Source organism: Podarcis tiliguerta, assembly GCF_965153285.1.
Source record: "Podarcis tiliguerta genome assembly, chromosome: 6".
NCBI lineage: Eukaryota > Metazoa > Chordata > Lepidosauria > Squamata > Lacertidae > Podarcis > Podarcis tiliguerta.
In genome coordinates, this window is record NC_139539.1 from 5,923,561 (window position 1) to 5,938,857 (window position 15,297).

Here is a 15,297-nt window from a genome sequence, read left to right on the forward strand (position 1 = left end):
GACAGGCTCCCAAATAGCTGGATAATATGTCTTGATCCATGCATTAGTCCAGGAGGTGCAGATGAGGCCAGTTCACACCGAAACCCAACGAAATCGACTTCCTCATGCACCCCTAGGGGAGGAGACTTAACCCAATGGGATGACATGCACATTGTTTACAGAATGGCCCAGAACCGATCCCAGAGTCTTGCAGGATGATCAGCTCAGGTAGCAGAGCTGGAAAAGAGCTCTGCAAGAACTCTGAGGAAATGCCAACAATGTGAACCTCAATCGAGCCCTCCAGATATCCTGTAGCCCTCCAGATATCGCTGGACTCCCATATCCATCAGCTCCAGCCAGTGCGGCAAGTAGAGATGATGGGAGTTGTAGTCTAGCAATATCTGGAGGGCCACAGACTCCCCCATCCCTAACCTTGATGGACCATTAAAATGCCTGAGGGTTGCAGCTCCTCACGTGCTTCTTTGCTTACAGGACTCGCAGAAAGGCAATGCATAATGTCATCACACTTAAGTGTTCCACGGCAATGACATCACTGGGACTGAACTGTGATGTCACGAGGGTCAGGCTGATAATGGGAAATCTAATCTTCTCCCTCCCTCCTTCCTCTGCATTTCTACCTTTGGGATACACATAAGGTATCTTATCCTTCTAACAACATTACGATGAGCCTTGCTGGATCAGAGCAAATAGTCCATCTAGTCTGACACCCTGTTCTCACAGAGGCCAGCCAGAAGTCTGTGGGAAATCCTCTATTTTTTCCTTAAACTGTTATTAGTAGTGGTTTCCACAGAGAAAGTTTGTGCTTGAAGCTGGCTGCTAGGTGTTTGCTTCATGAGGGCCACTTAACCAGTGGCGTAGCGTGGGTTGTCAGCACCCGGGGCAAGGCAAGTAATTTGCGCCCCCCCGCTGCACTGTCCCTCCCCCAGATAGTCCCTCGCTCTCTCTCCGCACCGCACCGCACGCCTGGCACCCTCCCCTCCACAGTGGGCGGCGATCCGGTGGCTCGGATCGGATTCGCACAGCCAGCACTGCAGTGAGAGAGAGAGAGTGAGCCAGGTAGGGGCAGAGAGCTGAGAGTGTGAGCGCCCCCCCCAATGTTGCGCCCGGTGCGGCCGGCCCCCCCTGCACCCCCCACGCTACGCCACTGCACTTAACACAATCCTTTCCTAACAGTGTCATTCGTTTAATGACACGTTTTCGAAAACGTTTTTTTTTTTTTTTTTTTTTTATAAATAATTTTTATTAATTTACAACAAAATATAACAAACAAATAAAATATATTTCACATTTCATGTTTCAATCTCTTAATTCTTAATTTAGACTTCCTTCAGCTTTTCCGCAAATCTTTCGTAGCCGTAATTAAGTTTTCGCATTTCTTTTTTTACCCATTGCCATTAGATATATTTGTCCTTCACCTTCCATTAGACAATGTCTCTCAAATATTCACAGTGCTCATTTAAAACCTTCTAGCGTTATTTGTCCATCACTTAGGCTCTCCAGATAATTAACAAATTTCCCCCAGTTTTCTGTAAACCTTTGGTCTCTTATGTACCTAATCTTTCCAGTCATCTTATCCAATTCAGCATAGTCTAGCAACTTAAACCTCCATTCTTCGAGTGTCGGTATTTCTTGTTGTTTCCACTTCTGCGCCAGTAGCATTCTTGCTGCAGTCACTGCATATTGAACAAATTTACTGTCCTTTCTCTTAATTTCTTTTCCTAAAATACCGAGCAGAAAGATCTCTGGTTTCTTTATAAAAGTGTACTTCAAAATCTTCTTCAATTCATTATATATCAGTTCCCAGAATTCTTTCACTCTCTTACATTCCCACCACATATGGTAGAAGGAACCCACATTTTCTTTGCATTTCCAACACTTATTACAGGTTTTATACATTTTTGCCAGTTTTACCGGTGTTATGTACCACCTGTAAAACATTTTCATCACATTCTCTTTCAATGACATACATGCAGTGAATTTTAAATTCTCTTTCCATAATTTTTCCCACTCTACCAATTGTATATTATAGCCAAAGTCTCTGGCCCAGTGAATCATAACCGACTTTACCTCTTCATCTTTCAAATTCCATTCTAACAGCAAATTATACATTTTTGAGAGGGTTTTTACCTCTTTGTTGACTATTTCGGACTGAAATGTCGAGTCTTTATCTATATAACCCCCTTCTCTTACATCTTTCCTAAACATTTCATTTACCTGATAATAATGCAACCAATCATAAACATATTTTTTGACTTGTTCATATGGTTTCATCTTCCATTTTCCTCCTTCTTTCACTAGCAATTGGCTATATGTCGCCCAATCGCCTCTCATATTAGTTCTTTTAACGCTCATAACCTCTAATGGTGATAACCAGTGTGGTGTTTTAGGTTCTAATAGGTTTTTATACCTATCCCAGACTTCTATTAATGGGCCTCGGAAGATGTGGTCTCCAAATCCTTTATGTACTTTTTTCTTATCCTTCCACATATACGCATGCCAACCAAATCTATTATCGTATCCTTCTAGATCTAACAGTTCCTTATTCTCTAATTTTATCCATTCTTTCAACCAGCAAAGACATGATGCCTCATAATATAGTTTCAGATCCGGCAGGGCAAAGCCTCCTCTTTGTCTTATATCTGTTAGAAGTTTATATTGTATTCTAGGCTTTTTGCCCTGCCATATATATCTTGAAATCATTCTTTGCCATTCTTTAAATAGACTAATCCCCTTAATTATGGGAATCGTCTGGAACAAAAATAACATTCTTGGCAACACGTTCATTTTAATTACGGAGATTCTTCCCCATAATGAGAATTTCATTCTTCCCCACACTTCCAGGTCCTTCTTGATTGCATTCCACACTGGTACATAGTTATTTTGGAATAAGTCGATATTTTTCGGAGTTAGCCATATTCCCAAATATTTCACTTTTTTGACCGCCTCTATCTCCAATTGTTGTTGCATTATTTCAATTTCACTTTGGTCCATATTCTTTACGATCATTTTGGTTTTTTTCTTATTTAATTTGAACCCTGCCACTTCTCCAAACTTGTCCATCTCCTCTACCACCTCCTTGGCCGTAGTTGCTGGCTCTTCTATTGTAACCACCAGGTCATCTGCAAATGCTTTGATTTTATATTCATTTTGCCCAATCGTTACCCCTTTTATGTTTCCATTTTGTCTTATCGAGTTCAAAAGAACTTCCAACACCGTTATAAATAATAATGGCGAAAGTGGGCATCCTTGTCTTGTTCCTTTAGAGATTTTCAATTCTTCTGTAATGACATTATTTATTATAAGCTTAGCTCTTTGTTCTGTGTAAATTGCCTTTATTCCATTGAAAAAATCTTCACCTATTTCCATATATTCCAAGTTTTTCAACATAAAATCCCAAGTTATATTATCAAAAGCTTTCTCTGCATCCACAAACATCATCATTGCTTGCTTATCAATCCTGACAGACAGATATTCCATTAAATTGATTACATTTCTTATATTATCTTTCATCTGTCTGCCTGGAAGGAAACCAGCTTGATCTTTGTGTATATAATCTCGTAATATTCTTTTCAGTCTTTTCGCAAGTATCCCTGCAAATATCTTATAGTCTGTGTTCAACAATGATATCGGTCTGTAATTTTTAACTTGGGTTAAGTCTGAGTCCGGTTTTGGTAAAAATGTAATAAATGCTTCTTTCCAGGTTTCCGGGATGTCTCTTTCTTTTAATATATTATTCATAACTTCCCTCAACGGCGATAGTATAATAGATTTCATTTCTTTGTAATATCCTGCGGTGAATCCATCTGGCCCAGGAGCTTTCCCCCTTTTCAAATCTTTTATAGCTTCCTTTATTTCCTCTTCTTCTATTGGGGTATTTAACCACTGTTTTTTCTCAGTCGGGATCTTCTGCACCTTTTTATCTTTTAAATATCTCTCAATTTTTCTCAAATTATTTTTTTCTTTCTTCTTGTACAATCCTCTATAATAATCCAAAAATCCCTTTCTAATCTCTTTCGGATTGGCTGTCTCTTCTCCTTCTACCGTAATTTTATTTATTGTACTTTGTTCTTTCCTTTTTTTAATTTGCCATGCCAACCATTTGCCGGATTTATTCGCATGTTCAAAGTTATTTTGTCTCAGTCTTTTAATATTCCATTCCACCTCTTTGTTTATTATCATTGCAAATTGGCTTTGTAGTATTTTAATATTTTCTCTTGCCTTTATGTTGTTCGGGTGTCTAATTAATTTCTGTTCGTTATCCATTATTTGCTTCAAAATTTCTTTTTTCTTCTTTTCTTTGTTTTTGTTCTTGATTGAGTTCTGTTGAATGAAAAATCCTCTCATTACTGCCTTACTTGCGTCCCAGACGACATTTATTTTTGTCCCTTTATTACAATTGTCCACAAAATATTCCGTCAATTTCTTCTGTGCTTTTTCTATTACTTCTTGGTCGTCCAGTAAATAATCATTCATCCTCCATCTGAAAGATCTTTCTTCATAGCCTTTCAATTCAAATTTTATTGGACTGTGGTCGGAAATCACCTTCGGTTGAATTTCAATTTGTTGGGTTCTTGGGGTAAGTTCTGTTGAGATCCAAATTTGATCGATTCTGGACATCGACTGGTTCGGTTCCGAATAATAAGTGAATTGCTTGTCTAGTGGGTGTCTAAGTCTCCAAATGTCTATCAAATTCAAATTTTTAATCATCGAGAAAAAAGATTTTGGTAGTTTCCCCTCTTTGCTTACTCCTTCTCTATGTCTATCCATTTCTAGTGAAACCACTCCATTCATGTCTCCCATTATTATTATTTTTTGATCCATATATTCAAATAGTTTTTCTTCCAGAATTTTATAGAACTCAGTCTTGTTACCATTAGGTGCATAGATCCCGACTATGATTAAATTTTCTCCTTGCCATTTGATTCTAACCGCAATTATCCTTCCGTCTTCATCCTTAAATATTTGTTGGGCTTCAATTTTGTTATTGATGTAGATGACCACTCCTCTTTTCTTTTGTTTATCTGAAGATATAAATTCATTTCCCAATCTTTTATTAATCAATATCTTTTTCTGTCTTCTTGCCACATGTGTTTCTTGTAAGCAAATTATATCTAAATGTTTCTTCTTCAAAAATTGTTCAATTCTGTTCCTCTTTTTTTTTTCGTTCATTCCGTTGATGTTCCAATTCCATATTTTCAGCGCCATGTCTTCCAAATTTTTAATTTTAATAATTTTTTATTGATTTTACAATTTGGCTTCCTCTTCCTCTTCCTCCTCTTCTTCATCTGTCTTCTTCTCCTTTTCTCCTTCTTCCTCCTCTTCTGAATCGCCTGTTGCTCCTTCATCCACTCCTTTATCCTCTTCTTTCTCTGGTTTCAGCTCTTTATATTTTCTCAGGAATTTTCCCATCTCTTCTACACTTGTCAGTCTGTGTCTTTTACCTTTATATGCAAATGTTATCCCTTCTGGGAATTCCCATCTGAAATCGATCTTGTTCTTTTTCAGTGTCTGAACCAATGATTTATAGATATCTCTTCGTTTGAGTAGTCTAATCGGGACATCTTTGAATATAATTATGTAGTTCCCATTTATGTTCAGTCTTTTTTCTCTGTTCTTTTGCAGAATTGTGTTCCTCATATCTCTGTCTTTAAATGTGATTAAACAATCTCCTACAAATCTTCTTGCTTTTGTTGATTTTACTCTCATTCTGAATGCATTTTGCACCGTTTTTGCCATTTCTTCCTCTGGAATCTCTAACCACTGTGCCAGCTCTGAAATCAGTTTATCTTTTATATTCTCTCCCTGTGTTTCAGGTACCGATCTCAATCTTAAATTCACTTCTCTCTGTCTTAATTCATTCATAGCAATTAGGTCTTTCATGTCTTCTTGTGCTTTACTTAATTCTCTCATTTCCATTTTAATTTTCTCTTCTTCCTTTCTAACATCCTTCATTTCCATCTTTGTCTTCTTCATTCCTTCCTCCAATGATTGCGTCCTTTTCACCACCTCTTTCAGTTGTCCTTTCAATTCCTTTACTGTTTCATCTATTTTTTTATCCACATTTCCAATTTTATTATCTACGTTTTCTAATTTTGTTTCCAAATTATTCTGACTTTGTTTAATGTCCGCAAACATTTTTAAAATCTCTGTCTTAAACTCTGTTTCCTGTTTAGACCCCTTTCTGTCCGATGGAGTCCCCTCCACCCCCTTCTTCCCCGGATTTGACATTGTCTCAGATTATATCCCAAAATAACAATAAATATTTCAGCACATTAAATTTGAATCCGATGTGAGGGCGATCTGGCTGCGACATCTGTCACCCCATTGATCGCCAGGGTCGAAAACGTTTTGATACAACTTTCCCTCCCTCTTTAGGGCTTATTGAGTGCTGTGCTCCCCCTCTTTCCAATTATTTATCTCTTAGTCACAACTGGGACAGGGGTCCGGGGGCGACTGAGTGGCGGCTGGCAGCAGAATCCGAGGCCGGCAGAAGAAAAAGATTTTGGCCTTGAAACATCAGACACGTCTCTGTCGAAAATAATAGGGGGAAAGATAATTGAGCTAGGCACATATGTCTATTTTGCTAAGAGTTTCTTGAGACAGGGGGGGAAAATAGAGTTCAGGCTTTGTTACCTTTTTATATAAGTGATGTTTATGGCAATTTATAGAGCTACAGGCAAGGAGAGAGAAGTCTCTGCCCCAAGGAGCTTGCAGTCTAACATTTGGCAAAGGGGAGGTAGGAGAAGGAAGAAGAAGGGTGTTGAAGAGAACCAAGATACAAATGTGTGACCAGCTTTAGTCTGGGTAGCAGGGAGAGGTGAGGATTTGCACCTGAGGGCCACACTCAGCCTGAGGGCCACTTATGAACAGCTTCCTGAGGGCCACTTCTAAGTGGTGGGCGGGGCAACAAATGTAAAATTTACCTTCGTGTGATAGGTTCGCTTCCACACATATGTATTTCTTTCCTCCACCCGGACAAGCAGTTGCAATGGGTCTACTCTGAGTAGAATTTAGTTGGCTACAGCCCCAAGTTCACATAGAGTCATCCCTTATAAAACTGCCAGTATGTATTAATATCATTATAACTGCATACAGGGCCCTGCAGGATTTAACTTCCTTCCGCAGGGCCTGTAAGGCAGAGCTATTCCGCCTGGCTTTCCATTTGAACTTAGCCTGATCTTTTATTCCCCTTCCTTTCCTCCCCCTCCCCTTTTTATGAAGATTACCTGCTCTGGGATCCCACAGCTAATTCTCCCCTGGTCTCCTCGCTGGCCCAAATAGGACTAATTTAGCCAGCTAGCCCTGGTGATCATCTAAAGTTTATTGGATGGATTTCCCCCCTAAGTTGATTTTTGAATTCTGAATTTATCGTTATCCACGTTTTATACTCTATTTTATGCTGTGTTTTGTTGCATCAATTAAGTGTTTTAAATTTGTTCTTAGCTGCCCTGAGACCGGTGTTCTGAACCGGGAAGGGCAGGGTATAAATAAAAAATTATAATTGTTATTATTTATTATTCATAGCTCACCCTGTCTCATGGACTCAAGGCAGACAACTGCGATTTCACCTGACGCCCACCTGATGAATGTGAACACGCAGGTTTTCAGAAAGCAAGGTTGGTCATTCAGTCGCTCTCTCTCTCTCTTCAATGAAAACTACAGTGGGGAACCGCAGGTAAAGGGGCCAAACCCAGCCCCTCCAGGTCTATGTGGCTGGAAATGTCCCCAGGTCATGCCACAGGTGTCAATAACCTCAGGTGTTTTTGCCAGACTGGAATCATAGAACTGTGAGGGGACACAAGGATCTTCTAGCCCATAGATGTCAACTTTTCCCTTTTCTTGTGAGGAATCCGATTCGAAATAAGGGAATTTCCCTTAAAAAAAGGGAAACGTTGACAGCCATGATCTAGCCCAACCCCCTTGTAGTGCAGTAATCTTTTGCCCAACATAGGGCTCGAACCCTCGAAGCTGAGATTAAGAGTCTCATGCTCTACAACCATCATTAAATCCCAAAGCATCTTTAAAACAGTCTTATTTCGACAAAGGTTTAGTTGATGCGAGTATTCATCTGTTTTTAGTCTATTGTTATTTGAACTCTTTGAACATTTAAAATCACAGTGGCTAACTTTTCTTATTGATGTTTTATTGCTTTGTCTTGTTTGTACTGCGGTACCTCAGGTTATAAACACCCTGGGTTACAAACACTTCAGGTTACAGACTCCGCTAACCCAGAAATAGTACCTCGGGTTAAGAACTTTGCTTCAGGATGAGAACAGAAATTGTGCTCCGGCGGCGTGGCAGCAGCAGGAGGCCCCATTAGCTAAAGTGGTAGCTCAGGTTAAGAACGATTTCAGGTTAAGAACGGACCTCCAGAATGAATTAAATTTGTAACCAGAGGTACCACTGTAAACCACTTTTGAGGCTTTGCAAGCAAATAGTGTATACATTATTAAATAAATGAATGAATGAATGAATGAATGAATGATATTTTGGCATGAGGGGCTGGGATTGTGTTTCCATGTGGGCATACAGTAACCTTACAGAAGTAAATGAGAGTGCATAAGAATGTGCATTAAACAAGCAAACAACCTAATTGCTGTCATCTGGATGTAACCCCCCCATGTTTCTTCCTTGGCTTCTCCAGCCCAAGGCAACAATAGCCAGGTTCTTATAATTTGCACCAGAACCCTGGCTGTTCACAGCCCTGATTGGCCGCTGTTTTATGATGTCACAAACCCCACCCCCATCTCCTCTTGCAGAGCATCCCTGCAGTGTTTTAAAGCTTGATCATACAAGTGTGTGGGGGGGGGGTTTAAAATAAAGCACATCCACACCCGTACAGCCTGATTCCCCCTCCTTGCTCCGAAAGAAGGCGGGAATGAACTTCCGGTTGCCGAAATATCCACGGAGGGTTTGGGGAGGGTGGACTGACTACCTGAAGACTGGGGGAGAATGTGGCAAATGAGTTGATGTGATTCATCTGCTAAAAGCGAGGGAGGTGTGGGCAGTAAAAGTGTGGAAGGACCACAGCCAGTCATCTTTTCAGCGTTCATCTGGGGGCACCAGGACTGGTTGGTTTGGCTACTTCTGAGTGCTGGCCTCTGCTGCAATGTTCACAAAGGAGGCACGACCTCACTGATTGTGACACTTCCCTGTGGACTAGGGATACTGAGGCCCCTGATGGGCAGGCGCCAATGACCACTTCACCATGGCCAAAGGGGTGAGCTCCAATCAGTTCCAAAGCCCGCATCATGTACCTATGAAGTAATCTATCCGTCAACGGGAAAGCTCTGGAGACGTCAGAAATATCTGCCGTGGGGCAACCTTCCTTGCCCACACCTCTTTTTATGTAATTTATGCCTCTCCTAGAAGTTAACCATTATCTCTCTCCATGTGCGTCTTCTGTTTTCCAAAGGCTCTGGCCCAAATATTCAAAACCTATTTTACGGCCAGCTACGACTTTGAGTTCAGCAACTGGCCTGTTGACTTCCGGTGGGACGAGGCCGGCGTCAACGGCAGCTCCCCCAGCCACGGTGGCAGCAACAGAGGCCACGGTGGCTGCCCGATCCTGGTCAAAGCAGCGGCGAGAGCATGTCCGCTGGCATCGGCCTTGATAAAAGGCCCTAGCAGAGACCGGGTCTCGCGCTGGCACTTCCTCCGCCACTTCAAGCAAATGCCCGGCCAGTTGGCCAGCTATATCATGGCACACTCTTTGGGCCGCTGGCTGATCTACCCCGGCTCTGTCTTCCTCCTGAACCAAGCACTGTTGCCCGTCCTGGCCAAGGGCCAAGCTCGCCTCTTGAGGGATTACAACGGGAAGCGGGCCAAGCTGGTAGCTCGCGACGGGAACAAGATTGACACCATGTTTGTGGACCGGAGGGACAAGGTGAAAGGACAAGGGGAGCAGCGGGGAAACCGGCTGGTGGTTTGCTGCGAGGGGAACGTCAGCTTCTACCAGTGGGGCTGCCTCTTCACCCCCTTGAGGACCGGGTATTCCGTGCTGGGTTGGAACCACCCTGGTTTTGCCGGGAGCACCGGCCAGCCCTACCCGGAGAACGACGCCAACGCGGTGGACGTCGTGATCCGGTATGCCACCTGCCGCCTGGGCTTCAACATACAAGACATTGTTGTGTACGGGTGGTCCTTAGGGGGCTACTCGGCCACGTGGGCTGCCATGACGTACCCGTCTCTGGGAGCCTTGGTGCTGGATGCCACTTTCGACGACCTGCTCCCCTTGGCCCTCAACATCATGCCCAAGAGCTGGAAGAAGCTGGTGGTTCGGACGGTGAAGGAGCACTTCAACCTCAACGTGGGGGAGCAGCTGTGCCGCTACCAGGGACCCGTCTTGCTGATCCGCAGGACCAAAGACGAGGTCATCACCACCTGCCCGTTTGGCCTGGAGGACCAGATCACCAACCTCAGGTGCAACCGAGCCAACGAGCTGCTCGTGCAGCTGCTGGAGTATCGCTACCCCGAAATCATGTCCCAGGACGGGTTGGAAGCTGTCCAGGTCTGGCTCAGGGCTGCCAACCCCAAACAGGAGGAGTCTGTTTACAAGCGCTACAGGATAAATGACGAGTGGTGTGTCAAGGAGCTTCAGAAGTACAAAGACAGCCTTGAGGACGGGAGCCCCTCTTTCCCTTGGAGGGTGGGGAAGCACCTCGCCCGCCGAGGGAAGCAGCTGATGGCCCTGTTCCTGGCCAAGAAGCACATGAGGAACGTGGACGCCACACACTGGTCTCTCCTCAAGCCGGATGACTTTCAGATGCCCTGGAAGTTGTAGCAGGAGATGGGGAGAGGGATCAGGAGGAGAGAGAAAGACGCATAAAGAAAGAATGAGAAAGAGACAGGCTTGGGAAAGTTCATTGGGTGCCCCCAGATTTATCCTCCCCCGACAACAATGCTATGCTCTGTCAGTTCCTTTTGAGTTGTGGGGGGAGGAGAGGGAGGGAGAAAAGAGACGGACAGAGAACCATAGAGATGGAAAAGACCCTAATAATAATAATAATAATAATAATAATAATAATTTTTTATTTATATCCCGCCCTCCCCAGCCAAAGCCGGGCTCAGAGTGGCTAACAAGGGTAAAATAATACAGCATTCTAAAATCAATTCATTGTAAAATCAGTTCAAATCAAATTAATGGCAACCATTGGGCTAGAGTTCTGTGAGGATAACCAAAGGAGGGGGTCAGATTGTGCCCTGGCCAAAGGCCTGGTGGAACAGCTCCGTCTTGCAGGCCCTGCGGAAGGATGTCAAGTCCCGCAGGGCCCTAGTCTCTTGTGACAGAGCGTTCCACCAGATCGGAGCCACAGCCAAAAAAGCCATGGCTCTGGTCGAGGCCAGCCTAACCTCTCTGTGTCCCGGGACTTCCAAGATGTTTTTATTTGAAGACCGTAAGGTCCTCTGTGGGAGGTCCCATAGGTACGAGGGTCCTAGAGTATTCTAGTCAACCCCATGCAATGTGGGAATCAAATGCACACCGTTGTGAAATGCAGAGAGTTGCCAACGGACAGCTCTTCCTTGCTAATACAGTGGTACCTCAGGTTAAGAACTTAATTCGTTCTGGAGGTCCATTCTTAACCTGAAACTGTTCTTAACCTGAAGCACCACTTTAGCTAACGGGGCCTCCCGCTGCTGCCGCGCCGCCAGAGCACAATTTCTGTTCTCATCCTGAAGCAAAGTTCTTAACCTGAGATACTATTTCTGGGTTAGCGGAGTCTGTAACCTGAAGCGTCTGTAACCTGAAGCGTCTGTAACCCGAGGTACCACTGTAGTGCTTTTGAGGGCGGGCTTAGGGTGGAGGTCGTAAGCTTCGTTTGGCCCCATCCACGGTTGTTTGTTTTATTACCCTGCTGCGATGGGATGGTCAAGGGCCTTGTTTGCTTCCAAAGGGAGACCAAAAAGCTCAGCGTTCTCTCTGCCACAGCTGAGGGAAGCAAGCTAGGTCAGGGAGCAGACGGTAACCCACCCAGGGCACATACAGCTCCGTCTTCACACAACTCCCTGTCCTCCAGTTTTTGCCACCCGAGGCAGCCCCTTCACTCCACCCAATGATAGAGCCGGCCCTGGTGTGTGGAGGAGCTGCAGTAAAGAACAAACAGCAGGAAGCTATTTGCCCTATTTTGGGACTTGTCCTAAAATTAGAATATATTGGGAGCAAATGTTCACATCACCCCTGCTTCATTCGTGTCAGATTCATTCCTGCTTGTGTACACACCAGGGGGTGTTGAAAGCGGCGGGGATGTCTTTATGCCACCAAAGTTGCTCACACCTTGGCTAGACGTGAATTAGGAAGGGCTTAAGGATCCCGATTAGTGCGAAGCTGGTTTGAGAAGCAACACATCAAACAGTAGTATTTTATAGCAAAGTACAGGATACACCTGCATTTTGGATGACGGTATGTGAACATGGATTGTTCCCCGCACTGGAAAGGCAAGGAGTGCTTGGTAGATGGGAATATAAACAAATCCTAAGGGGAAAAAAGAGATTGATTGTCCCAAAGTCACCAGTGAGCTTTGTGGCTCGAATAGAGATTTGAACCCAGGTCTCCGTAGCCCTGGCTCGACCCACTAACCATCCCCTTTATTTTTGTGACATGCAAACACTGGTGCTTTTAGAAGCTTGTGCATTTTGATGCAGAAGGGTGCTTGAAATCTAAGGCTGGTATTTGAAGAAGTTTATTCTGTGTAGACCTACTGAAATAAATGGACCTGTGGGTTAACCCACAGAGCCTAGGACTTGCCGATCAGAAGGTCAGCAGTTCAAATCCCCGCGACGGGGTGAGCTCCCGTTGCTCGGTCCCTGCTCCTGCCAACCTAGCAGTTTGAAAGCACGCCAAAAGTGCAAGTAGATTAATAGGTACCACTCTGGCGGGAAGGTAAACGGCGTTTCTGTGCACTGCTCTGGTTTGCCAGAAGCGGCTTAGTCATGCTGGCCACATGACCTGGAAGCTGTACGTCGGCTCCCTCGGCCAGTAAAGCGAGATGAGCGCCGCAACCCCAGATTCGGTCACAACTGGACCTAACGGTCAGGGGTCCCTTTACCTTTACCTTTTCTTTTAACTTGTTCATTAATTTCAGTGGGTCTTACTCTGAGCAGAGTTTAGTTGAATATCACCCTGTGGGGGCTGATATGCAGAGGGAGGACAATTCTGCAAATGGAGAGCCTTTGGTGTCCACTCTCATTTTTGTGATTCACAGACATTTATTTATACAAGTATTTACATACCACCAATCCATACAGCATAACATGGCAGTGCGCAACAATATTTTATTGTACGTATTCACTGTGTTTCATTGAAGACAATCTTGCTCGGCTACAAGTGATTGCCAAAGAAGAAGACGACAATATGTACAATAAAACAGAAAACACCATTAATCAGTATATAATTATAATTGTAAGGTTATAATTAAAATCACTAATTGAAAAAAGCAGCTGCATAGGCCTATCCGCATTCAAAGGGTCTGCCAGAGACGTCTGAAAAATAGAAAGAGTGCCTGCAAATCTCTGCTGGATGAGTAGTCCCAGTGCTGGATTTACATACAGTGGTACCTCGGGTTAAGAATTTGTTCCGGAGGTCCGTTCTTAACCTGAAACTGTTCTTAACCTGAAGCACCACTTTAGCTAATGGGGCCTCCCGCTGCCGCGACAAAATTTCTGTTCTCATCCTGAAGCAAAGTTCTTAACCTGAGGTACAATTTCTGGATTAGCGGAGTCTGTAACCTGAAGCGTCTGTAACCTGAAGCGTCTGTAACTCGAGGTACCACTGTATAAGCTAAACAAGCTAAAGCTTAGGGCCCAACTCTCTTGAGGGCCATTCCAAAATTTCACTATTAATATAAAGGTAAAAGGACCCCTGACCATTAGGTCCAGTCGTGGCCGACTCTGGGGTTGTGGCGCTCATTTCGCTTTACTGGCCGAGGGAGCCAGTGTACAGCTTCCGGGTCATGTGGCCAGCATGACTAAGCCGCTTCTGGCGAATCAGAGCAGTGCACGGAAACGCCGTTTACATTCCCGCCGGAGCGGTACCCATTTATCTACTTGCACTTTGACGTGCTTTCAAACTGCTAGGTTGGCAGGAGCAGGGACCGAGCAACGGGAGCTAACCCCGTCACGGGGATTTGAACCACTGACCTTCTGATCGGCAAGTCCTAGGCTCTGTGGTTTAACCCACAGTGTCACCCGCGTCCCTCTTCTTCTTAATTGTATTTCATTTCAGCAATTACTTTGATAAAATACACATTTTGTTATGTGCAAATGGCTTTAGATAACTATTAGGTCCATAAATTATCATATAGCACATATTCAACACAAAAAAACTAAAGTGGTGCTTCAGGATAAGAACAGTTTCAGGTTAAAAACAGACCTCTGGAACGAATTAAGTACTTAACCCAAGGTACCACTGTACCACTTCAGTAGTTTAGGGCCTCATCAAACCTGATTGGTCCACAGCATGGGACCAGTGACCCTAAATGCTCAACTTCTAGTTGAGTCCAGTTGAATCTCTCTAACATTGAGGACAGCGGAGCAATGCATTTCTTAGGAACGACTGCAACGTCAAAAAAGGATGCCTGCTATTTTGCAACATTTTGAGTTCGACTGAAAAATGGGTTTAACCATATCGTTTACATTTGGGTGCTTTCTAACAGCCAACGCTGCTACCTGCAATGTAGGGGTCTGTTGTAGGGGTCACTATAAAGCAGTGAACCTGCTGCCCCTGCCGGATGTTGTTCTGCTGATGGCGCTGATGGGATTTGTAGTCCAAAACAAATGGAGGGCACCAGGTTGTCAGAGGCTGCTATAAGGGATGGGCCAATCAGTCTAGTCTTGACATTTCTGTTTGCACTTGTTTCCCATAAATCCACCCTGCCCTGTTTCAACATTAACCAGAAATTTTAAAAAAGAAAATATTATTATGAAAATGCAAATATTTTTTGAAAACATTTCCTCTCAAAATTTGGATTTCCGTGCAGTTCTTTTGACCAGAGAACAATTGCCAGAACATTTGGGAAGAACAAAAGGTGGTGAATAATTGGAGCTGCAATCCTAATCCCCTTTACCTGGGAGTAAGCCCCACTGAATTCAATTCTGAGTAGAAGATTTCGTTGTGAATTCTTCACTGCTTACAGTGGTGCCTCGCAAGACGAAATTAATTCGTTCCGCGAGTCTCTTCGTCTAGCAGTTTTTTCGTCTTGCGAAGCAACCCTATTAGCGGCTTAGCGCTATTAGCGGTTTAGCGGCTATTAGCGGCTATTAAAGGCTTAAGGGATTAGCGGATTAGCTGCTAAAAGGCTA

General features: G+C 43.8%; 2 protein-coding genes across 10 annotated transcripts in view; both read left to right on the forward strand.

Annotated features, from left to right (window-relative positions):
* The first annotated feature begins 520 nt into the window (after positions 1-520).
* TPD52L2 (TPD52 like 2) overlaps positions 521-15,297 on the forward strand; it is a 53,450-nt gene continuing 38,673 nt past the window's right edge. For 2 of the 9 annotated variants that reach the window (XM_083447622.1, XM_083447635.1), the window contains exons 1-2: positions 522-635; positions 7,525-7,616. In XM_083447622.1, the coding sequence (XP_083303748.1) occupies positions 7,538-7,616 (79 nt within the window). In that variant the 5' untranslated portion in view covers positions 522-635; positions 7,525-7,537. Of the gene's footprint in view, positions 636-7,524; positions 7,617-15,297 lie in introns of all 9 variants that reach the window. The other 7 variants (XM_083447636.1, XM_083447639.1, XM_083447633.1 and 4 more) reach the window with 6 other exon arrangements.
* Positions 8,780-10,845, forward strand: LOC310680503 (ABHD16B-like). Its single transcript, XM_083447202.1, has one exon. The coding sequence runs from the start codon at positions 9,392-9,394 to the stop codon at positions 10,781-10,783; it is 1,392 nt and encodes a 463-aa protein (XP_083303328.1). The 5' UTR covers positions 8,780-9,391; the 3' UTR covers positions 10,784-10,845.